This window comes from Otolemur garnettii, unplaced genomic scaffold, assembly GCF_000181295.1.
Source record: "Otolemur garnettii isolate 467f Iridium unplaced genomic scaffold, OtoGar3 scaffold00021, whole genome shotgun sequence".
Lineage (NCBI taxonomy): Eukaryota > Metazoa > Chordata > Mammalia > Primates > Galagidae > Otolemur > Otolemur garnettii.
Window position 1 is genome coordinate 14,189,185 of NW_003852416.1, and position 25,346 is coordinate 14,214,530.

The window sequence follows — 25,346 nt, forward strand, 5'->3', positions numbered from 1 at the left end:
CAAAAGAAGGAGTTATTTCTCAGCCCTGCTGAGAACCTAGAGGGGGAACAGATCTCTTGCCGAGGCGTTTAGGTGTGAACACTTGCCATTGTCTCTCCTCTGAAATCTTGTTAGTTTTCCAAGAAATCTAGATGATAATCTTTTTAAGCACGGGAGAGGGGACGGATTTAGAGTCAGCTTTTATCCTACGTGCCACATCGTCTGTGTATCTTTACTTCTCACACTTGCCATTTTTCTCTTAGAGTGTAATATTTTCTGCATGATTTTTCGAGGTGAAATTTAGAGAGAAATTTCTCATACTTATTTATGGATGTATCTTGCTTTGACTGTTTTCTCTAAACTGCTTTTCGTTCTCTGTTTCTTCTGGGTGCTTCCTCCAAAGGCAGTCTCAGAGAGCTGCGGGATGGTCCCCAACGCAGCCTGTATTAGTCATCGATGAAACCTCTACTCCGAGATCTGAAAGCAGTTGGCTTGTTTGACGGCTGTGTGATTTAGCACAGGGCACACTGTGTAGGAAGTCCACAGCTCAGTAGAAAACAACATAGATTCAGATAAATATAAATCAGTTTTCCAGTTTTGTTTCTGATTTTTTGTGCATGTCTGTCTATTTCATGGATGAGAAAAGTTAGGACCAGAGAAGTTATATAATGTAACCAAAGTCACACTCATCTCATAGAGTGTTAAAGAGGATTAAAGAAGTGATATACCAAAGTACGTGACCTAGAGTAGATGATGTATAACAATAGACAGATAATGGTTGCATTTACATTTATTGTATGATTAAAAGAGATGTGGAAATGCAAAAAAAAAAAAAAGTTAGGACTATTAAAGTAGACTGGTGTAGTCAAGGTCATGTATTTGAAGAGAGAATGATAGGAGTAGAGAACCAGGGATTAATGAATGGAATTACGTAAAATGGAGAAGAAAACAAGAATAATAAGAAAAGGAAAGCCTGATATGAGTGGTATGAGCTGATGTAAGCTATGCAGATGTATAGCGTTAAGGTACTAAGCTAGAGATTGAAACTTTGTACGGGAAGATTGCCCATGTGCTAACCTCTCCCAGCACTCAAGCCAAGGTCAATCCAGTGGCCCATAAATGCCAAACAAAGTGTGTCAGAAACTCGTGTCTTACTTGTGAACATCACTGTTACCCTGGAAAGTATAGTAATGAAATCAATTTATACAACCAAGGCACATGTTTAGACCCTACGAAAGGAATTGCCCCCTGGAAACCTGTAGTTTTTAATGTAGAAGGGGTCCTTTCATCTTTCTCTCTGACTTAGTCACTTAAACAACTTTAGGGAGAAAAAAATGGGTTTACAGACTCTTTAATTAAGAAGTCCAGAGATACTGTTCAAGCATGGATGAATTCAGAGCCACTCAAGAATGTCAACAAATCACTTCCCTCTCTCCCGCTCTCTCCATCTGTTTTCCCTGAGACCATATGGGAAGTTGGCCTGAGACTGAAGCCAACACACAGCAGAGCGAGGCTGGCCACAGGAACCCCCAGCTCCTACTTAGCCAGTTTATCAACCACATCCCAAAGACAGTACCCCTCTTACGAAAGCATCGGCAGCAACCCCAGGTACACAATATGCTCCGACTTGGGTGAAGTGGCGTCACTTAACCAGTCCCTTGTAGTCATGGGGATAGAGTTGCTGCCAACGGAAAACTCAGATGCTTTATACCCTCCCTGAACCAAACGGACCAAGAGTGGAGAAAGGACGTGATTCCTCAAAGAGAAATGTGGAGAATGGTGAAGGAATGATGGGCAGGCAAAAGCTGCTGACTTCCATTGTAAGAAATTATACAGAAATCTAAGCCAAACACAGAGTAGACCAAACAGCAGAAATGAACACTCTCTTTTGAAGGCTACACTGTGAATCTCAACTGAAAGTCAGGAAAGGCTTTCCTTATCTCCTTTCTTCATGCCCTGGCCCTTTCCTATGAATGTATAGTGTAGAACCCCCAGCAGAGGAAGAACTGGGACCCGGGCCAAATGACCTCCACCGATTGGGGGGCAAGGCCCCAGGGGAGGGCTCTGAGCTCTCCTTCCTCACTTTCTCTGAGAGCGTCCAGAGAGCAGGATGCTCTTGGACTGTGCTGTCTTATCTCTGAAATACATTGAAATCTTCACAGTGGGGAGTAGGTGGCCCTGTTATCAGGATGATGGATTCTGGGTTAATCAAGTGACCTCAGTCTGGGAGGGTTCTGCCAGTCTTTATTTAGATCTCTGAGTGAGAAAAGGCTCTCTTTGCCCTTAGCTGGCCTCAGCGGAGTAACACGTGCTGCTCTTTGGAGGCCAGCTGCTCAGGACTGGGGCAGGCCCTGCTCTTAGGCTTTGCTCTCCCTTCTCTCTGAGTTCTCTGGGCTCAGCAGATTTGTGTCTGGCTGTCCTGGAGGGAGGAAAGACCCTGCTCTGTGGAGACTATTTGCAATGCTGTGCTGGGAGATGAGGAACCTACCTGTGTTGTCTTTCAGAATCTTTAAAGGGCATGAAAACGTTGGAAAGGGACAGAAACCACTATGATAAAAATTAACCACATGCAGTATGATTTCCTTGTTGGCTGTTTATATTATCATACAATATTTGACAGATGCAGAACCCCAGATCTGAGGAAGAAATAATCAGATGTGAAAATAGAATAGTCTACTGGCAGCATCTTAAGAAATGAAAGATGTATTATCAAATGTAATTAATAATCTCAGACTATTTTCTGTGTGTCCACATAGTCTGCCTGGTGGTCCAGAATTTTTTAACCTGGGCAGTTGAATTATAAAAATCCTCTGGAGTTTACAAGGGAGGTCACTGATGGAGGGAAACTGTTAGAGAAGGTAAAGTAAGTGAGAGTTGGATCAAAATTCAAAATGAATACAGGGGAAAGAAACAGAAGCTGAAAGCTGGGGATGGGGAAACCGAGGGAGAGAAGTGTTTGTGGCCAATTTGTTTCTTCCCGGACATCATCTAAGAAACTCTCAGGCACGCTAATCCAGCTGATTATTTCGTGCTGAGAAGAAGCGTGACTGGTGAGCTAGTGTTAGTAGAACTTCGTGTCTATCTCCCTGGCTTCCCTGTTACTTAATCCAGATGTCATGTGGTATGAATTGGGAAAGATGTTCCTCCAGTGAATATAAAAGGAATAGTCCTCAACTATGATTGAATAGACCTTAGTAACATGACAGGTCAGAATTGGACTGACCAACTAAGTCAGCCCAGTGTCCTCTCAGGCCAGGCTCTCTTTACCTGTGGCATCAGAAAGCTGTGTGTGTTCAGTAGGATTTGATTCTCCTACCAACTTCAGAGCAGGCATTGGCATCTCAGCCCAGTGGAGCTTTGTCCTTGACAGATTTGTCCTTGAAGGTCTCCATCTTCACCTTGCACCTCTCCTTTGGGTTATGCTTTATGCATTTACAAACTTCTCTACTGTCCTTAAACTCCTTTTTTCCACATTCCAAGGATTGGAATCTAACAATTCCAAGGATTCTAACAATCTGAGAATGCATAGTAACCATCACTGTCACCGACTGACTGTTTCCAGTCAGGCTGTGTACCCAAGCCTTCTGGCTACACAATAGCTTGTACCCCCTGAATGTCTCCTAGTTGACCAGAGCCACAGCACCTATTCAGACCCATAAGTTGGGAGCAGAAGTGATACGCATCACTTCCAAGCTGAAGTATTCAAATACTAGTTATAGAATGCTGAGAGCTCTTTTTCCCTTCTCTGGTGTATATGGCAGGTGGAAATGTTTGAGTTGGCTGCTCTGCCAGCTTGTGTCCCCGTGTGACCACAGTGAGCGGACACCACCACCTCCCCGCAGGAGCTATGACGTGTGAATGAATATGCCTTTGTCAGTTCAAGCCCCTGAGAATTTAGAATTGTTACCTCGGCCCACCCTGGTTGATTGTGACCTCTACACTCATCTTCAACATAAGTCAATAAGATGAAGAGAAAGAGTGATGATTTCCCTGTAGCAGGTCCCTTTATGACGTTGTTTTAATGGTGGCCTGGCCAGTATTTGTACTGCGTCTCCACCATCCTTTGAAGTGGTAGTTTAGATTAAGTGTGTTAATCTAGTCTGCCACCAGGCAGACTATGTGTGATTTGAATCATAGGCATATTCCACCAAATAGGTAAGCACCTGTAATACATGTGATATGTTGTTTCCTTGGTCATGATTGTTTACCTGAAGTGGAATAGGAGACTGGGCAAGAGAACAGCAAGAAGAAGGATGACTGTATAAAAGATAAATGAAATGTGTTGAGACAGTACACTTTTCACCAGACAGAAAGAGAAGTGAACTGCAGCAGGTCCAGACTCCCAGCAATCACACACTGTTTCACTTGAGTCTTATCAGGCCGTGTTTGTCCTTCTCACTGAGGCTTTTGCCTTACTGTCCTGTACACGGCAGTTTATCCTGCTCCTCTCCTAGCCAAAATCTCTCCTGTTACCCATTCTACTAGCTGGGGAAGAGAATGTGGCCGTCCTGAGGATGATGTTAGGAATTGCCTATTCCTATTGCCCATATGGGTTGTCCTGTTTTCAGTTGGGTGCTTCACAGATGAATGAGGGATGGCAGCCTCATTAATGAAATGCTGCATTGTTTTTTCATCTCCTAATCCCACTCTGCCAGACGTCTCTCCACCTATCTTTTGCTATCTCTCTTTTTGTCAAGTAGTCAAAGTAAAATGTTTTTAGTTGAAATGGCCGAGGATTAGGAGTCAAACAAAACTGATGTCTAGTCTCAATTCGTCAAACATTAATTTGGTAAACTTTGGTATTTCCTTTAAGTTCCAGTTCTTTTCCATGGAGATGCCAGCACCAACACCTGAGCTATGCTATGTTAGAACAAATAGAAAGAAATCAGCAACGTTACCAAAATAGGGTTCAATGTATATGTAATAAATGTGAAAATACAGGGTGTCCCATAACTCACCCCTAAAGTCACCATACATGGGGAAATTGTAGCTGAATGTGACTTTTTCACAAAATATTCATTACACATTTTTATAAAATATATTTTACAAGTACTCTGTACATGTTGGCCACCTCTTCCTAAAATTTGTAATCAATAATTTGTAAATGGAGATACATTTAGTTACAGTTTCCCATTTTATGTATGGTGACTATAGGGACACCCTGTGTGGGGACTAACTCATCATCTGATGAAAATAATACTTCTCTTCGAGTGGCATGGAAATCATTTCAAATATTGTGAAAATCTGCAAACAGTTGGCTGCTCCTTTGAGCAGAAAAGTACACGATTCTAACTGAGATTTTTCTTTCGTGCAATGTAAATTTCAGTTGGTTTTGTGTCCTCTGCGTGGTTTTCTGCACGAAGCCTGTGTTCAGTGTTGAACATCCTTTTTCTTGCAAGATAAATACATGAAACATACTTCCTGTTACCTGATTATTTTTGTATTTTCTGCTTAATTTTATAAATGATACAGACAATGAAGTAATGTTGTAATAGGAAATCAATTATTTTCCCCAGAGACTCTCCCAGAGGTTATAATGTAGAAGCATGTTGTTCTGATGAAGTCTATTTTCTGGTTTAGCGATTTATATCTCTCACTTGAAGAAAAAAGTCTCAGGCATAAGAAACATCCTTTCACCTGGTTGACAGTGGAAAGTTTCTCTCTTACAGATACATAGTTCCCTTTGATCCCCACGAAAGATTCTGCAAAACACTCCAATTGCTTAATTGCTTTTGACAAATGTTTTATCTTTGAATTGAAATATTTTTCTGCAATTATATATGTGTGTTTCATAGCCTAAATCTTTGTGATAAAATTCTACTAAAAAAATCGGCTATCAGATTCCTCTAAAACCTTACCACTTGGATAATAAGAATAAAATAGTAAAGGAACTTGCTAGAGAAGACAGCGGAAATGTATTCTGTGCGATCTGTGACAGAAATCCACTTCTGTGAACGTGGACCATTGGAAGATTGCCAGCGCCCAAGAAAAGGAGCAGCCTAACATAACGAATTAAGTTGTTTTCAACATAATTTTATCCCGGTCTTGTTTTTCGGCATCATTTTAAAATGACAACATTTGAGAGGCTGGGCTTGTGCTGGATGCCAGGTGCTCAGCCACAAAGCCCTGCTGGTGGGGCTTCTGCATGGGACTCTGTACTTCAAAACTGGGTCATCAGTCCCTGTTTACTTAGTAAAGGGCTCAAACGTGTGCCTTTGACAACTCAGTGCAGGGGAGTAAGTGAAGCTCAACAAATAGAAAAGGAAAACAAAATAAGAATTGCAGTAGCAGAATGATAATCAGAAAGCATCTAATTAGACTAAATAACATGTTGAACAAGAATTAAATTGATGATTAGAATATTATTATTAAAAAAGGCAAGGAGACCTCATAAAAATAATAGGAATATGGTCATTTTTCGAAGAGCTTTTCAGAAATTCCTCAAAAGTGTAAGAAAAACAGCAAACTGAGCTGGGTTTGTTTTATTTCACCTTAAATAGATGGACAACGTTTTATGTCATCTATATAAACCACAATACTGTTTTTACCCAGAGCAGGTTGGAGTTAACTATTGCATAGTCTAGAATTCCCTGGGTCTGTCCAGTACACATGAGCCAGCCTGCAGAGCCGCTTACTTAATATCCATACGCATCAAAAAAGATGAGCCAATTCATTGCTTAAGTTGTAGCTACATTTTGTTTCAACTATATATTATTTTAGCAGAACCAAATTTGCCATTCAATAAATATTCATAAAGTACTTATCCTGTGAAAGCCACAGAGTATGGTTTGTAGAATGAGAGGGAAGTAAGGTGAATGGATATGAATCCCAGCAGAACCTGTGAATTGCACACATCCACTTCTTTTAAGTCCTCATGCATAACAAATGCTCTCAAAAAAACCCGGGCGACTTTGCTAAGATACTGTGCGATAATTTTCCAGAGTAAAATGATTTGATTTGCTAACAGTTTTTTCTCCTATTTTGTAGTCATTAGATTATAAAGTCAGGTCATGATTTAAAAAATAATTATATTTGCATATTCTGTAATTCAAAAAATCAAAATAATAGAACACTCCTCTGTATAATTCATGGGTATAATACTGCAATGTCTTGTTAAAAAACATAGTAAGTATTTCTCAGCATCTTCATTTATAAACAGCATGATGACAATTTTGGTTGTAATAATGGTGACACTTCTTTTTTCAGATATCGGAATTACTGATCCACAAGCTCAACCAAAACTCAGTACACTTTGAGCTGAAGCCAGGGGTCCAAGTCCTTGTCCACGCAGCCCACTTAACAGCAGGTCAGTTTTCATGTTCCTGGGTTCTGGCTAGTAGCTCTGTCAAAGGGGGAGCCAATCTGTGCCACTGCTTATCAGAAATTAGGCATCACATCTCAGAGGGTCCCTCCTGGTATGTTTCTTCTTTCTGGGGAATCAGTTAAACAACAGAATAAGGTTCTACTTTGTCTTTGGCAAAAACTGTCGGTGAACCACTTAAATATATCCCTTCATAGGCAGCATGTTTCATCTCAACAGAAATCTTGAGAATAATATTCACTTTGCAAGGAAGTTTTTTTCTATTCTTTCTGCAAAGCCTTACTCTCAAGATATGCATGTTACAAAGGATTTGCTTTTTAAAGTACCAGGATAATGCAGTGCGGAGGGAAATAGAAGGGACTTTGCTATAATTTTGCTCTATTTTTTTATTCTTAATGACAAGTTGTATAAGAAATTGAAAACAAAGATGAATTACATGCAGTCAAAATGATATGAGAATGTGTCATGAAGGAAGTGGTTTGGGGCACGAACCCTAATGGATGGGTAGGATTGAGCTTCAGAGTATTCCAGGCCCGACACACCAAGGATAAAAAACCTCAAAGGCTGCGTAGATGCTGAATAAATGAGGACAAATGTAGCAATTACCAACTACAGTCTCTGGCATCCGGAGATTCCTGGACGTGCCCCTATACCTGGAGAAAGACCAAGGAAGATGGCCACTAACCTCTCTGTCTCCTGGATTTTATCTTTTTTCATCATGGAGTTCATAGAAGATTTAGTTTAAAAAAATTCCACTGCCATAAAGAAATATATATTTAGAAGCCACTGTTCCTAAGTATGTGATATGGAGGTAGAGCATGAAAATGTGCCAGGATGAACCATTGGTACTTACATTAGTGAGCTCTGAGAGCTTGAACAGAGTGTGACAGTTATGACTGTCACTTGAGGAAAATGACTCTTAAGAGCAAGGAGGAGCAAGGAGGAGCAAGCTAATTTGTTATTCTGCATCTTGTCCTAGACATTTATTGAATGCCTAACTGCTCTGGGCCAAGCAGTGCTCTCAGAACTGGAGACAGTCTTTGCCTTCAAAAGCATCAATCACTGGTCAAAGCCAGGCAGAAAACAAATTAACAAACGCCACTTTCTAACCAGCATGCTGGTAAAAAGCCTATGAAGAAAAGACCACCCACTTATCGCAGGGCATTTGGTGATCCGGATCGGCCTTTCCTACCCAGAAAGGAAGTGGTCTTTGGTGAATGGGGGTGACACATGATAGAGTCACACATGGCTGGTTGTATTGGAGAGTGATCAAAGTCCAGAAATTGTAGTTATAGTTGTCCTAATAGCCAAACCACAGACAAATGTCAAGTGAAGAAAAAGTAACCATTTGAAATTGGTTTAAGTAGGCTCACTGATGCATTGAATCGAATCAGTCAATATAGCTTGTTTAGGTGGCTGACCGAACCTCAGTATTCACTCTTTCTTCCCTTCAAGTTTAGGGGTTAGAGACAACTGAGCCTTATATTTCATACTGAACTCTGGGTGTGACCAACTAGTTATCCTTTGTGACACAAAATTCGCTTCCCTGTACATTCAGCTTCTGAATTAACAGTATCTTTAGGCTTGACTTTTCAAAACAAACAAACAGAAACAGGTACTGTGCTGTGCACCAGAGGCCTGTGTTCCAGGGGAGCACCCTAGGTGAAGCGAGGTGGGAGCCAGCCCCACGTCTCCCATTCTTCACTTCTTGGCGGCATCCACATTTCATCTCTTTTCTGCCTTCTGTACTTCTCTTCAATCAGTTATTATCTGTGTCTGCTTTTTATGGAACTGATGGTTGCATCAAACTCCAAAGATAGCTGAGATTAGTTTACTGAATTGAAATCTTTTTTAAAATGTTACTCGCAAATGCCTTCTTTCAATGACAACTGGTTTAGAGCTGGGACTAAGTTGAAAAAAAAGGAATCAAAAAAAGGGTTTGCTTAGCTGAGACTGGTTTGGCCAATGGCTTGACCAGGGACACAGATACAGCAAGGACATACAAAGGCATCCATGGATTTATAGTGGAAAAAGAAGTCAATTCCTGATAACTATGAAAAATTATTTCTATTAGTATAAAGATGGCAAGAAATAATACAAAGTTGGGAAGACCTAAAAATTCCTTCAGTTTATATTTCTACTTCATTATGTAGCTAGGAGTTTGGGAAGCAGGATCCAGCCCCGAGAGGGCTGGCGAAAGACAAGTATGTTACTGGGAACCCAAATAAGCACACAGAGATTGAGGGAGAGCCCTTCCAACAGAGATATGCATGGTGCAAGGTCAGCAAGAGAACAAAATGAAAAATGCAGTTCTAAGTCAAAACCCCGTCTTGAGCTGGGCCAGTTGAAGAGAGTATGAAAATTCTTTGAGTCCTAACCATTGTGACTATTAAGTATTCTTCTCTATTAGATTTTATAGTGAGGTCTTTGGCTGTGCAATTCCAAACCAAACCAACTGGAATTTCTGAACTTTCTGTCACAGCAGCTCAGCCACTGGAGAAGATCTAGATAAACAGTTGGCTCCAGTTTGAAGAGCAAAGGAAGATAATGTCAAGGGCTAACAGGATAACCGAGTCTTGGAAACTTTTGCTATATTGAGTTTGGCTGTTCTTGTCATAGTAGTTTTAGAACTGGAAATATTCACAGATGCAGCCACTCTCGGCCAGACTTTCACATACCAAACACAAGGGTGTGTCAAGATTGGCACTTTTCAACAGTCATGATTTAGACATAAAATACAAGAGAGGTTGAGTTTCCGATTGGAGATTGCTCCTAAGTTAGCTCTAGCAGCTTGACTTGAAAAAACTACTTGGACAGGGTGGTAGACTCTACATATATATACCAAAGACAGTGGAGGGAATTCTCCTCTCACACATGGGAAACTTGGCACTAGGTGGGGATCAGTGGACTGAAATGCTTGCCATTCTTTCTTATTGGATTAAATGCTTGCCATTCCTTCTTATTCATATGTGGATGGCTGGCAAGAGCATGGGGGAGGGAGCCTGGAATAGGTGAGAAACAATAGGGAAGAGTGTTTCATTCAGAACTTCCACCTCAACTCTTTTTTCCTCCCTCTATCCCCCCTGCAGACAGGGGAAAATAATTAAAAAAAAAAAAAAAACCCCACTGTCCCAACATTTCATGTGTCCTAAGCAGGATGGCTAACACCTTCCCAGGGCCCTTAGAGCATGCTGCTGCATCCCATTAATTGCTTAGCAGATGTTCAGCAGCCTTCCTTTAAAAATGTCTGAGACAGAGTATGTTGTCGGCGAGAGAGGCAATGCATAATGTGGTTTGTCTCCAAGGAAAAAGAACTGTCTCTTTTCAGGAATTTACTAGCCTCATTTTGGTTTTCAAATTCAGTTCTCTATTTGCTCTTGCGGGAACCCAAGGAAAGTATTTGCAGATACCTGAATGTCAGCAGAGACTGGGTTTTCTTTGTTTCGCCCCACACACTCTGTTTGGGAATTCATTAACTTTGGTACCTAAGCTAAGCTGCGCTTTGAACTTAGTCCCTGTTCGGGTCCTAGCCCAGGTGTGTCCAACCTGCAGCCTGCAGGCCACATCCTGATTTTGTGAGGACTTTCTTTGCTTATCTGTGGTGTCAGATATCATGAAAAATATGCATGTATCTTTTTTTTTTTTTTTGATAATCATATACCTTTCATTAGTGTTTTTGTGTTTAATGTGTGGCCCGAGACAGCTCTGATTCTTCCAATGTGGACAGGGAAAAAAGTTATGTCTAGCCCTTTCTGATAGCTATGTTTCTGAACTTCTCCTTGCAGAAAGGAGAGATTTGAAATTGTATGAGAATAAGGAAAGAATGGGAAGGATGTTATCAGGAAGGTTGGGGGAGGGCCATGACCTGAGGAGCTTCCTTTGGTTTTCAGTACCATGGCAGCTGGCATCCGTGTTTGGCAGATAGGGGCTATGACATTGCAAACCAACCTAAAGATACCAGGAATCAGTCCAGCTGAGTATAAGACTGAAACACTGGTATCTCAACCAAACCGTGTCTTTGCTCATGCCATGCCCGATTAGAATGTTTCTCCCCTCTTCTTTACCTTTCTCCATCCCCTAAGTCTATTTGTATTTGAGGCTTAGGCTCAGTGTCAACATGTACGTGACATCTATCCAGAGACCTGTGCCTGGATAATGGCTTCTTTGTGTGAAATCACATGTGAAAGGTGTAAACAGTGCTGCCCAGAGAGGAGGCCTCAGAGGAGATGTTAAGACCAGGTTTATTGGAAGGAGGGGGTGACCTGCCTGGGCAGTGCAAACAAAGATGGTGTCTGCACCCTGGGCAGTGAGAGACCACTTTTGCATGGGGCCGTGAGGGGGTGAGCACATTCCACGGTTGCCTGTCAGTTTAGGATCTTTTGGCCTGAACTTCTGGGGTATGGGGCTCACCAGATCCCTGTGTCTTTGTCTTAGGAGGAGAGGAGGTGGGGAGGGGGAGGGCTTGTGTGTGACTGCATTAGACACCCCCAACAATATGGATTGTTTAATCTGTGTCTGATGAGCACAACCATCATCATCATTGTTATCACTCCTATTTAATTTTAATTAACTGTAATTATCCTTCCATTGGCTCCATCATTGTACCTACCAAAGGGCTTATACATATCAAGTGCTCAACAAATACTGCGTTTTAAAATAATTAAATGCGTACTTAATTTATAACCTACATAGATATATTCAAATCCTTTTCTTCCTGTTAGTCTTCAGATCCAATTTATCCAATTGTGAATTTGTCTCTGTGACATGCTACCAAATAACTGGTGAGTGGAGCCTTGCATAAACTTATCTAATAAGTATTTAGGTAATCTCTGTGTTTTCCCCCTTATGACAAGTGCCCCTTTAATATGTATTATAATTGTTCACATGCGCATTGTGGAGAGAAGGCAGGTTGAAGGAAAATTGGGCCCCTGATCCCTGGAGTTCTGTATCCCAGAATAAGAGATCTGACGGAGAATGGGGGAGGAATCGGCAAGAGGCTTCCTCTGAAAGAGATTGAATCAAGTGTAACTTTTGGGCTTTCATTTTCCTGCTCTGGTCACTGACAAGTATTTTTAATATCGGAGCAACTTCACTTAGGGCAAAGCTCAGGGTCATACACCTTGCACTTCCCCATTCTCCAGACCTTGTCACATCTTTGTGACATTTCCCTTGCCCTCCCTCTCTAACTATGCACTTACCTTGATCTTGCACATCATATATTTTAAAAACTCTGATGTCATTTTAGAGAGAGTTTTTCCAGGAAGACTCTAGGAGGCTCTGAATCTGATAAAAACCATTAGATCTCTACTGTACTTGTAGCAGAACAAACCTGAGCTATTATGAAAATATCCCTAAAAGGCAACCGTTTTCTCAGTGTTCCTAGTAACTTGGAATTTTTAGTCAAGGTCAGGGTCCATTTCAAATTCAGCATCTTATTCTTCACATGCTCCTTTGCCATGCTTTGCAATTATTCCTTTAAGCCTGTGGTTCATTAGGGAATGTGAAATAAATTGAGACCCTCCTTCACTCCACACTGGCTAGATCTGAAGCACAAATAGTAGTTGCATGAACCTTTACTAATTCTAGCTTGAAGGGAATGAAAAATGTTCCATGCAAATGGTTCCATAAACCTGAGCCTTAAGGTTGAATAGGAGTTCACCTTTGCAGGTTGAGAGGCTGTGTTGATCAAAGGCACAGCAAGGAGACATTGTCTGGTTTCATCAGACATGATTTGGGCGCCTAGATATGTATCTTCATAATTGGCATATTTACTAAAGGTAAAATTATGAGCAGAGAGAGAGAGATGGATTAAGTTTAGGAAAAGAAACTATACTGAAAACATAAGTATATAGTTGTTGCCTCTTATTCATATATGCTGGTGAGGGAATTTTTATTAATGCAGGTTTGAGAAGATAAAGTATAATAGACATGTGAAAGGGAAAAAGAGGCTGATGAAAGGATTTTTTAAAAAGATAATAGGTTTGGGCAATAGTTCATAATCCTTTCCTTTTTAACAATGCATTTACAAATAGAAATTTCCACCCCAAGAGGCAAGAGATGGTAATTTATTTGATGGAGGTGGAGACCTAGGAGGCTGAGCCTCTTTTTAGGCTGTCACAGAAGATGAAGTTGGTGGTCCCTGTTGCACTGGATGTCATAAGACACCTGAGTGAAAAATCCTGTGAAGAAGCTGGAAACAAGGGACTTGAAACTCAGGACCATCCATTAAACGATGGGCTTTCATTTACCATCTCTTAGGAGATTCTCAGGCAGGAAGAATCTACTGACAGGTGACGCAAGAAAGCCCTAAATGTTGGTGCACATCTTTTAAGCCTCTTCAATATATTTGAGGACTGGTGGTCAGGAGTAACTTTGGTCCTTTATGTTTGGTGGGGCCTGGGGTTGGGGAGTGGGCACTGGCCTAAAAATGCGTTGTTTCTCCTCAGGCAGAAGAGATAAGTTTCTACAGGAGAATAGAGGGTAAAGAGACAGCGGAGGGGCAACACTGGTGTTTTATTTGAGAATAAAAAAGCCTAACTAGACTAATCTGTATGAAGTTGCAAACAAGAAGCCTTAAGGGACCTTTGTATTTCATAGGAGCTGTTTACTGGGCACATAAACTGCATTTGGGTGGTCCGATTTCTGTGCAGATGGACTAGAAAAACAATAGCTGGCTGGTTTCTTCAAACCATTCGAGACGAATGAAACCCTGTCCTATGGTGGGAAAAATCTCTTTCCAACTTAGGGTTGGAGATCTCCACTCGAAAGTGCTTTTTCCTTAAACCTGTCTCTGCTTTGCAGTTAACCCAGAAAGCTTCATAAAAATAGAGATTTTCCAGGCCTTCGCCCGCACGCAGTGAGGGAACCCAGAGGGACTCCGGCGGGCCAGGAATCTTCATTTTTAGCAAGTTCCCCAAATGGCGCTCATGCAGTTTCAACAACTACAGCTAGAGAGCCTTCCACAGACAGAAATCCATCTGCACGAGAAGGAAAGCTGAATGACCATCTCCAGTAATAAATCTGATTTACACTAGAACAGAGGCATGAATTAAATAAGGGCCTATGATATTAAGTGAGAGGAAATTAGCAGTACACATAAATTTCTAATTTCTTGGCATACTTAGAGCCAACCTAATTGGCAGAATGGATAGATAACAATGGTAACAAGGGGGAAAAAAGAAACATGCCTCTGAGTCTAGTATATACTGTATCCACCCCTAGATGAATGGCAGCAAGGGCCAGCCAGGAGCCGTGGCCATGAAGCATTTGAAAAATGATTAAAGTGTGAACTAGAATCGGAGTGGCAAATGTAATTGAATAGCCATGAATCTTGTGAGAATTGAACAAAGGATATTATCTAGATGCTATTCCTGTGCTAGCATGGGCAGGAAACGAGACAGGCACATCTCACTATATTTCTGCACCTGTTTCAGAATCAAGTGCTAGTCTACCCTTAGCATTCCAGTTGCATCACTGTTCATCTGGAGTTTTGTACACATGTAATTAAAAAAAAAAACTTGAAAGGCTAAAATGTATCAGAGGAAAAGCTTCACATCTCTGGTTAAATTTAAAACATGAAAAAAAAATGAGAGCAACATTGCTACCTCTGGTCCATCATTCGCCTTGTGTAAGCTGCTACATTTCGGGAAAGTGTCCTTTGTCAAGGGTACGTGTGGGTTTGTTAATAAAACTGTTATCCTGTGAGATCTTGGCCTTCATGTTTGATGCTGAGTGGCTTAATTTCTTTTGTAGGTGTAATAAAAAGATATTATCACAGAGATATTAGAGAATTAATATTTGCAGGCTTCAGTTGCAAGCACTGGGTATGTTCTGAGTAAATTTGGGAGGGGGTAAGAAAGTCAGTGTTTTGGCCTAGATCACTATGCATTATAAAACCTGCCCCCCAATTTCCCCAGACAGAGACTTTTCACTGGAAGGCAGACTTACCATTACTCAGGAAGCTTTAGGAACTACAGTACGAGCTAAGCCACACTTTAGATGCAGAGACCAAATAGGAGCGGTGGAGCTCTGAAGAGTAAGATGAATGTTGAAATAACATTTTTCATCTGGGAATAACATTAGTCCCAGTGAAATTCTTCCACAGCTGATGAATTTATCTGTCTCTTAAGTTTCTGATTAGCTTATGTCCACTCTGTCATCGTTTCCAAGTCTTTTGTGAGTAAAGTCATGGGTTTAGTATGTTTCCTTTCTTTTATTTTTTTTTTCCCAAAACAAATAGTTTTCCTCTTCATGTAATTATCTTATTTCACAGATACACAGACCCTGGGGTTTTTAGCAGTTATTAAATTGTCACAGAGTTACATAAAGCAGTAACAGGTGCCAAGACATCTACACATATCCCTTTCCCCAATGTGATTAAATGAATGTGAGACTTTCATCAGTCTACCAGGAACCCACAATGAGGGTGCTCTTTAGACTCTAATAGATTCAGTTTCATCACCATTTTTTTCTAGGAATACCTGGGACCATGAAAGGAGCTGATATGACCACAGGGTAACTACACTTAGTCAACCAGGCTGCAGGATGTCTCCAGATGCCCTCAGATGAGCAGAAACAGGGTAAAGACGTGCATCAGGTTAGAAATAATGAGGGTATAGGCATGCAATTCCCCAAAGGGAGGGCAAGGCAGATGGTCAAGGGAAACCAGCATGGGAAAAACAGGAGCAGGAGAACACAGTCATGTATAAGATACAGAGAAGATGCCAGCACCCAGGACAAGCTGTCTTTTCAACACCAAGTTTGGAATGACCAGAACTGGCCTGAGTTATGTGTGTTGCATCAGCAGAGGCTTTAACAGCCCCCTTCTTTCATTTTTAAACTGTCTTATTTTAGAAGAGACCATTTATGGTCATCTTACTTTTACCGCCATCCTGCCTGTAGGGATGGACATCCCTTAGCAAGTATTGGCCTGTGTAGAGCCCAAAGGTGAGAATTGCTAACTAGGTATCAGACCAGTTGAAAGAGAGAGTTTTGGGGAGAGTAGGTGAGCTATTACTATGTAGCAAACCACTGGGAAATTCAGTGGCTTGGCTGTAAGCATTTATTATGGCTTATTTGCCTCATCTTGCCCATGTGCATTCTTCTGTCTTCAACTATGGGTTACTGAACAGGGAGCTCTGCTGACCTTGGCTAGTCTGCCCAGTGTTGGAGGTTGGCTGTCTATAAGTTACCCTAGAATGGCCTTGGCTGTGATAACTAAGTTGTCCTTCACCTGGTTTCTCATCCTTCAGGGACTGTTCTGGGCTTGCTCACATGTGGTCCTGGGCAGATTGCATGAGAGAAAGCAGAGGTCTGCAAGGCCTTGAAACTCACAATTAGCACACTGTGGCCTCCACTGCATTTCATGGCCAGATGCACATTATACATGGAATGATAGCCCAGACTCAAGGGGGAAAATAACAGTCTTCACCTCTTGGTGGGAGGAGCTTCAAACTCACAAGGCTTAGACACTGAGCAAGGCAGAGAATGGACACAGCCATGCAATCCAGCTACATGCAGCTCACTGCTCAGGGGAGACCTGAAATGCCTTAGGTATTTTGAACACTCTCTCCTGGAGCCAGAGCTAGAGATACTATTAACAATAATAGCATTTTTTTCTTAGCTTTTGTTTTGCTTTAGTGATCCAGAGAATATGAAAGTCAGGCATGCCCTCATGATAAGGACTGATCCCTTCATGAATGACAGTAGGTGAGCAGGTGGGGCTCACCAGGCAGTATTCTCGAGCTGTTATGTAATCACCTGTGTCCCTTGTGACATGTATGGATGTCTGGAACCTACTCTTGGGGACTAATATATCCAGTGATGACTAGAAACCTACTTTCTCAAAAACATTCTAGGTAATTCTGACTCGGGTAGATTCCTCGTTGGCTTTCAACTCTAGAAAACCAACTCACCCTTTCTGACTACTGTTTATTATTTGGCTAAGTGACCTCAGCTCCCTGTCATTTAAACTCACCCTTAGTTTAAGTCCAGAAACAATGCTTGGCTCAGCACCAGAACCATGAACAGATAGACTGAGGCACACTAAAATATTAAATGTTTTACTTGAGCAAACAGGTCCTTAATCAGCCAGCACCAGACCACAAACTATCCGGGGTTCCCCCAGGGACATGAGGAAAAGGCTTTTATGGGGCAAACATAGAAGAAAAGCAAAGAAAGTATTTATTAGTTGGTTAACATGGAGCAGTAGACTTATTGGATGATTCCAGTGAAAAGTCCCTATTAGAGGTTGGTTGGTGGTGTCTGGTTGGTTAAGTCTAGTTTTGTTTTTGTTTTTTCTTTTTCCCTAGAATATGAGTATTTACACGTAGTTAGGTTGTAGATTGCTTACATAAAAACCCAGGGCTCCAGAGCTGCCTCAGTCTAATGACGCCTCAGTTGGTTACTTTAATAGAGTTTTCCCTAGTAATTCCCACCTAGTCTGGCCTGTAGCCTCTTGGCTTTATCTCAATATAGTCTAGCCATTCTTACAACTCTCACGATTGGATTTGGAGGTGAACTGGAAGCAAGACCCTGGCCAACTGGGGGTTCTCCACCTGTTTTGCACTCTAGATAAGCTAGAGTGCTCATTGCTATTCCTAGATCACCTTAATTTCCAAAAAAAAAATATTTCAGATCACATGGATTCTGTAGTATTCATGATATGTCATTAAACCTTGACTTGGGTCCACTTTGGAGTCTGGAGAAGAAAAAAAGAAAATTTGAGAGATGGTGAACTTGCTTCTGCTATATCCTGGCCACACTAGCTTTTAGATTCCAAATGCAGTTAGAGTTCACAGTTTCAGGGGCATCAAAGTTCTTCAGAAAACTTCTAATGGACTGAAAGGGAACACAAGGCAGGGGGAAGGTGTTCCTGCTGGCTTCACTGGTTGATGCTACCATATTGTTGACTTTAAAACTTGGAAATGAACCAAACAAAAGAGCAAAGTTGTAGCCAGGGAGAAAGTGGTGCTCAGGTGAGACCTTTCCTGGTAAATGTTGGGTGAGACCCGGGGCTTCAGAGGGTCTGTGGTCAAATGAGTTTGTGAAGCACTATGGTAAAGTTCAACCTGCTGTCTTCTGCAAGGGCTGCTGAGGACCTTTTGTACACTGGTGTGCGTTGTGAGTCTCCAGAAGGGCACATACCATGTGTACCATTTTCCCGGATTATTTCACCATGGAAATCTTTCCCTACTTTTCAGGACTTTTTTTCCCTATCGAATACACTTTCAGATATATGATAGCAATAATATGACAATTCTAAAAGTAGCGGGCGTGCATGAAAAACTGCGCCCAAGTCATTATGACAGTGTCTCTCATTTTATTCTCACAGCTTCCAAACCCAAACACTCCAGTTTTGTCTCCATTTTGATAACGGTGATAATGGAGATGAGGCAACTGAGACTCAGTTTCAGGGACTTAGCCCATAAATGGCAGAGCCAAGATGTGATGCCAAAAAGGGATCATAGCAGTTACTTAACCCCAAATGTGGAATTTTGAGTTTACTCTCATCCACACAACTGTGACTGTTTACTTGGCACTCACCGCATGTCAATCACTTCTCACAAGGAGACTGTGGTTGTTGCTGTTTGCCTTCCTATTATGATAATCAGCCCAGATCCTCACGAGTCAGATAGAATAATTCAGTGCATTTCCCAGTTTCCCAAAGGATTTTAGAAGCGATGTGTGCCAGCACCCAGGCTTAGAAATGTTGACTCAGTGGAGGATGGCTTCTATCCACGTTTTCCTTTGTGAATAAAGGCTTAAATAATGGCGAAAATGGCTCAGCACTTTCCCCACACATTTACCTTATTGAAGCTGCAATTGGAGAGGGATTAATTTATGCTAATTCCAAACAACAAGCTAAAGCCCATTTATCACAAGTTTCCATTCCTCAGCAAAACATACAAATGTACTTAAGTATTGGGAAAACTCAGATATTCAGCTGCTGCTGTGTGGAGCAATCCCGGGTCCATTTATATTCAGGCACAGATCGGCAGGCAGAGCCACCCAGGAAACACGGAGGGCAGTGGTCCTCAGTTTCTGCCACTGCCGCTTTCTGCTGGCCTGCCTCTGGGAGGTGACTACACTGTACAGAGCCAAGGGAGGGGGAATGGATGATATGCACTCTAGAACTCAGGATGCTGAAGCTCATTTTCCTGGAATAATACACTAATTACTGAACAATGTGGATGCCACTTGTTTGTGAATGACAGGTGGAGTGTGAATGATTTAGAATTGAAAGATTTAGCTGTGCGATGGGAGAGACAGGAGCAAGGAAAGAGAAGGGCGAAAGCTCATGTGTGTGTGTGTACGTGTGTGTGCGCTCACGTGTTTACTTTTTCTGTGTTACCAAGAGCCTGAGAAAAGTGATTTTCCCTTAGTTTTCTGTTTATTTCAAATGCCAAACTTTTCAAGCAACCTCAGTATTCCTCATAACATGGATATTCTGGTTATGCTGCAAGAGCATTTAGCTAGGAGTGAAGAGTTTAGCTTCATTTCTGCCTCTAACCATCTGTGGCCCCTCTGTGGGCCTCCATTTGTTCTCTGTCAAATTAAAGGTTTGTAGTAGAAGATTTCCTTTAAGATATGGAGTGGGGGGAGGGAAAGAGAGAAATCTTTTAGAGTTATGGTGTCTGAGATTTGCTTCAAAATAATCTAGTGATTGGAAGTTGGGGATGGATGGGGGTACAAGTGAAATAAAATTGGCTATTGGTTGATGGTCGTTGAAACGGGGTGGGGGAGAAGAAGGCTTCATTCTCTGTTCTCTCTCTCTCCTCCTCACTCTCTTCCCTTCTTCCCCCTTTACATGTGCACATACACGTGTACACACACACACACACATACACATACACAGGTACATGCACACTTACATGCGTATCTATATATAAACCTATCATCCAAGTTGAAGAATATATGATTTATGATTCTAATGGCTCCTTTTAAAACTTAGCATTTTAACTTGTGCCACTTGTTAATTGTCTTACTGTGTTAGCCCTGACCCTCAGCCTCAGAAATATCTTTTTGTTTCTGGTGTCTGCCACTGAAGAAACGAGAACTTCACTGTTGTTATCTGTTTAACAGGGATCATAGTCCCTGTCTAGTCCAGAAAATCAATGGTGATAATGTGTATGGCAAATGGTAGGCGCTCTCCTCCCCTGATGACAGCCTACCAATTGCCTTGTGAGTTCTGAAATATTTCTGGACTTCTTTGCTGTTGCTACTGAGGGCTTTATTTTCTAATTTCAAAGTTGAAGGAGAATTGCCTTGGGTGTTACACTGCATTAGGACCACGCCCATTCACAAACTCATTCACAAACTCAAACACTCCTACTTCTCAGCTAAAATACTGTTTGACTTACTGGGGAGAGAAAATAATGCCATGGGTCGGGGGGTCCTTACATTCAGTGCTTCCTAAAAATCAGTTACCCTAATTGACTGTTTTCTAAGGAAGATGGCTTGAGCTTGGTTTTTCACCAAACTATGTGTTTATACAGAATATGCTTTCAGTATCGTTGCTGAGTGGCTGGGGTGTTATCCCAGACAAATCAGGCAAGGCAGAAACAGAGGAGAGTCTTGTCTGAGATCATCGGTATTATAGTCACTTATTCTTGAACTTTTTTACTTGGGTGAACCAGAATATTGGCCTCTCAGCTCTCAACAGAGAAAACCCACGGAAAGTGGTGCTGAAAGGTCAACTGCATTTCTGGGTATCAGGCTCTGCTTGAATTGATGGGAGCGAAAGGTCAGCACCCAGGCTTCCATGGGGCGCATGTGGCTTGTCTTTTATGCTTGAGCTATGCTACATTTGCAAAATGTCAGTTTCTAAGAGGGTAGAAGTTAATTGCAAACATAGTCGTTACAAGTACAACAGATTCAACCCCAAGATGGAGGACAGATGTTTTCCAGAATGACCTTTGAAGGGGAAACGCAGGGAAGGATACTCTTTTACGGATGCAGAGGCTGCTTCTGTCTTGTCCTGAAGGAGAGCTGACTGCATTGGAGAGGCTGGAGCTTGTTGACGTGGGCGATCAGAGCTCTAGGAAGCTGTGGACTCAGCCAGATTGCACGTCCCTCCCCCAGAGTGACTGCCCCGGTACAATCTTCACGTAGCCGTCAGGGTTCTGTGTGCAGAGCCATGAGCATGTCTGTCTCTCTGCAGTTCTCTCTCTCACACGTGGTCTTCACACTCCTTGTACGTGGCAGCCGCTAGAGTAGGGCTGGTTAATTCACAAAAATGTTCTGTTGGTGCTTTCATTAGTAATATATTTTGCTTGATGGGGAAAGCTTGGATTCAGAGTATAGGAAAATATAATAGTAATAATTAAAGATACTGGCAATAATCATAATAATAATATTAGCAGTAGTAGAAATAAAAGGTTATGCTTATAGAGGGCTTAATACGTACCTGGCACTTCTCTGAGTGCCTTCTTTACCTTCATTAGCTGACTTAATCCTCCAAATGACTGAATGGGGTATGTCCAATTTTTCTAATCATATCATATAAAGTACATTGAGGTGACGCAATTTGCCCCAGAGCACACAGCCAGCAAGCGGTGGAGCAGGGCTTCAATTCAAGCAGTCTGGCCATAGGGTCTGTGTCTTCCCTTACTGCATTGCAGTGCTGGAAATGGCCATCTGGGGCGTTGTGAGGATGTGAGGCTCAGATACATCCCTGGTCAGCCCCCTGACATGCATCTCATGCGTACACCGCCCGTGGTTTCTTGGGACTTCCATGCTGTGTGTGAACCTCTCTGTGTCCTCTCCCAGACTCCCAGCTGCCCAGGCCTCTGCTCATGACCCTGCCTTGCTTTCTCCCCCAGCACCATTGGTGGACCTCACTCCAGCCCACAGCGGATCCGCCATGCTGATGCTGCTCTCAGTGGTATTTGTGGGGCTGGCGGTGTTCGTCATCTACAAGTTTAAAAGGTGCGTGTCCCTCCATCCCTGTGTCTCCCTACCCCATCCCTCTCCTCGACAGGTTCAGAAGCACGTGTCACGGTGATGTGCATAGCAGTGACGGTTTCTGTTAATGTTTTAGGAAGATCCCGGGCATTAATGTTTATGCCCAGATGCAGAATGAGAAAGAACAAGAGATGATCAGTCCAGTCAGTCACTCTGAAAGCAGGCCCAATATCCCTCAGGCTGAACTAAGGAGGCCTGGCCAACCTATAGATGAGAAGGTGGAGTCACAGCTCATAGGTAAATGATTCCCCAGCCATCGGCTCTACAGCCTGAGTAGGCAATGGCTGACTCTCTCTAACCCCTTTCTGGCTTGAAATAACCACTTTCTTCTGCTCTAACACCCCTGAGAGAAACAGCTAAGATGCCTCTATCCTTGCTTCTTCTTATTAGGAAGAAAAAAAAATTCTTGCTCCTATTTAATTTTATTCTTTCATTAGTTTATTAGTCTTTTTGCAAAAATCCTCCTTAAAATATTGAACTCCAAATGATTTTGAACAAAGAGCAAAGCATTTTTCTCTAACAATACATAAGAAGGAGAAGCCTCACAGGCTGGAGCTGGCGGGCCCGAAGGCCAGCCAAGGTTTGAGGGACGGGGTATATATTAATTAGAACCAAACTTGGCAGCCCCTACCCCAGCTCTGAGCCCCAGAACACAAGTGCAAGGCTAATACCATGGGAGCAGCCAGCTTGATCACCTGGGGAAGTTTTTATTACCTCTTCTAGCAATCTAGAAACTTTCCCCCCCAAAATGTGGGGCCTGGGAACTTGAGGGCAAGAGGCATAGAGTTTGTAGAAGACCCAGGGAGCGGGGCATCCTGAGAGAGACCGATGGAGAGTTTAACAGTTATGGAGCAGATTGGCATATTTCTTCCTCTTTTTTGACTGTCCCTTAGCAAAAGTCTTAAAATGGACTTCGTCCCATTTTGACAGAGCTCTCTCCACCTGTGAAGTCAGCGTAGAGGTATAGGTATAGAGGTATAGAGACTGAAGTTGGCGTGCTAAGCCCCAGTTTCTTACTGCAGAACGACGTTTCCAGGAAGTTAGACAAACGCAGGCAGCCACGATTGCTGATCCATTTCTCTCCTTGGTTCCTCCTGTGTGTGTGTGTTGGCATCAGGAATTCAAGCTGTAAATGTTTCCATCTAGATCCTGCATTGCTGACTAAGATGGATAAATAATTATCTAACCATTCATGCTTCGCTCTAATGTAATAATACCAAACCACCTAGAAGGTCTTTACGTAAAATTTGTAATGTTACTTGGGGAAAAAATGAGTGTGTAAATGGAAACAAAACCCTCCCTTTAAATGAATATGGGAAAGGTCTGAGGCTATATTAAGGGGAAATTTAAATGTGATGACTGGCCCCTGTCGTAGATACAGGCTGATGGCAACAACTACAGCCGTATCTAGAGTCTAAATTCCACAGTGCCCTTTCTTTTATTGAGGGAGACAAGGTGATAAATGCGTAATTGCTTTGGGTTAAAAAGTACAAAGGCTTTTTCTGTCTCCAAGTCCAGAGAAGCATTCACCCTGTCTGGTCACTTCTAAAGCCTCTAAGTGCCATTTTTGGGGGGTCATTGGGTTGTCTGTCCCATTTCCACAGGGCACGACGCACAGCCTCTGTTTGCTCTGTTAAAGTAGCAATTCCTCCTTTACCAGGAACTTGTGGCAGCGTGTTGCAAAGTCTCTGACACCTTTCCATTTTCAGTGTCATTAAATGAGTACGTGTTACACGTTTTCTCTTAGGAGAGTAGCTTTACCCTCCCCTCCCTCCCCTACTCAACCTGGTGACTCATCTCTCCGATTGCAAAGAGCAAGACGCGCCAGTCCACCTTCAACGCCAAAGGGATCGGCTGCGGCACAGTTTGCAATTTAAGGAAAACCCCCAAAGGCTACAGGCGACCTGCTGATCAGGAAAGAATTTCGCTCTTGTCAAGTGCATCACCCTTCATGACCACTAACTTTATGTTTCTTTTCTTTCCTCTGTTGTTCTGTTTCCTATTTTGCCAGGAAGTATTTCCATAGTTGCTGAGAATCAAAGCACAAAAGAAATCCCTACCTATGTAAATGTTTGAATGGAGGACGCCAGTAAAAACAAAAACAAAAAACATCAAAACAAAAAAATAAAAAAAATAAAAACAATCAAAATCCAAACAAACAAACAAACACTCACTGCATCGGGACTTTTTAATTCTTCAGACACAGACAACAAGGGTTTTTAGCTTTAAGCCTGTGCATGTGGACAATACTTTGAGAACATGTCTGGAGGGGCGGTGTACAGGTGCTCTATTTTAAATGGAAAACACTCCCCTCCCCCTTTCTTCTTCTCTCTCTTTTTTCTGATCGGTCGTGTTTGTAGAAAATTCATAACATATATAGGCCAAGGAAATCTGCATGTATTTTTGGAAATCTTCTTGGCTCTAGATCTAACAGCTATTTTAGCACTCCAGGCTGACGGGTGGATTAGCCGCCCCGGCTCCTTTCCTAAGACATAAAGACACGCACAGGAGTTTGAAACCCTGAGCTGTTTTTCTGTTCCACTTTCCGTAGGGTCGTTTTCCCTCTGAGTTAGCGTCGGTAGCTCTGTTGGTCACCAGTGACCACAGGGCTGCTTTCTCCGTTCTCTGTGGCCACGGGGACAAAGACGAGTGGAAGACCCGTGTAGCAGGTGGCAACGGAAGGAAGGAGCAGGAAGGGAAAGCAAATCGGAAATGCCCCTTTGTTTCCCGCCCATCCCTTCCCACCATGACGACTGCTTCCTCTGAGAGCTCTTCCTTCCCCTGCCTGACTTAGGTAGACGATGGAATCCCATTATTACCAGTTGTCTTGCCTTCCGTTTTGTTTGCCATCCACGCCTGGTCCCACTCTATCAGTGTCTTCGGATCTCTTCTTTCCAACCCCCAGTTACCCTTCAGCTGTTCCCACTTTTTCTTCCCAAATATGTTGCTAGATTCTGGACATTAACCTTGACGTTTCCTAAATACCGGCCTCCCCTCTGCCCACCCCGCCTCCCACCACTCGCAGACCTCTGACCCCTTAGTCCGTTTTGCCCGCTCCCAAGCATGCCAGCTTCCGTGCACA

At 42.4% G+C, this 25,346-nt stretch overlaps 1 protein-coding gene across 5 annotated transcripts in view; it reads left to right on the forward strand.

Annotated features, from left to right (window-relative positions):
• Window positions 1–24,360, forward strand: part of SORCS1 (sortilin related VPS10 domain containing receptor 1) — a 505,175-nt gene extending 480,815 nt beyond the window's left edge. Inside the window, exons 24-28 of one of the 5 annotated variants that reach the window (XM_003787187.2) lie at window positions 7,186–7,285; window positions 22,123–22,228; window positions 22,341–22,501; window positions 23,925–23,986; window positions 24,078–24,360. In XM_003787187.2, coding sequence (XP_003787235.1) covers window positions 7,186–7,285; window positions 22,123–22,228; window positions 22,341–22,501; window positions 23,925–23,956 — 399 coding nt within the window. In that variant the 3' untranslated portion in view covers window positions 23,957–23,986; window positions 24,078–24,360. Of the gene's footprint in view, window positions 1–7,185; window positions 7,286–22,122; window positions 22,229–22,340; window positions 22,502–23,924; window positions 23,987–24,011 lie in introns of all 5 variants that reach the window. The other 4 variants (XM_003787188.2, XM_012803562.1, XM_003787186.1 and 1 more) reach the window with 4 other exon arrangements.
• Window positions 24,361–25,346: the final 986 nt, after the last annotated feature.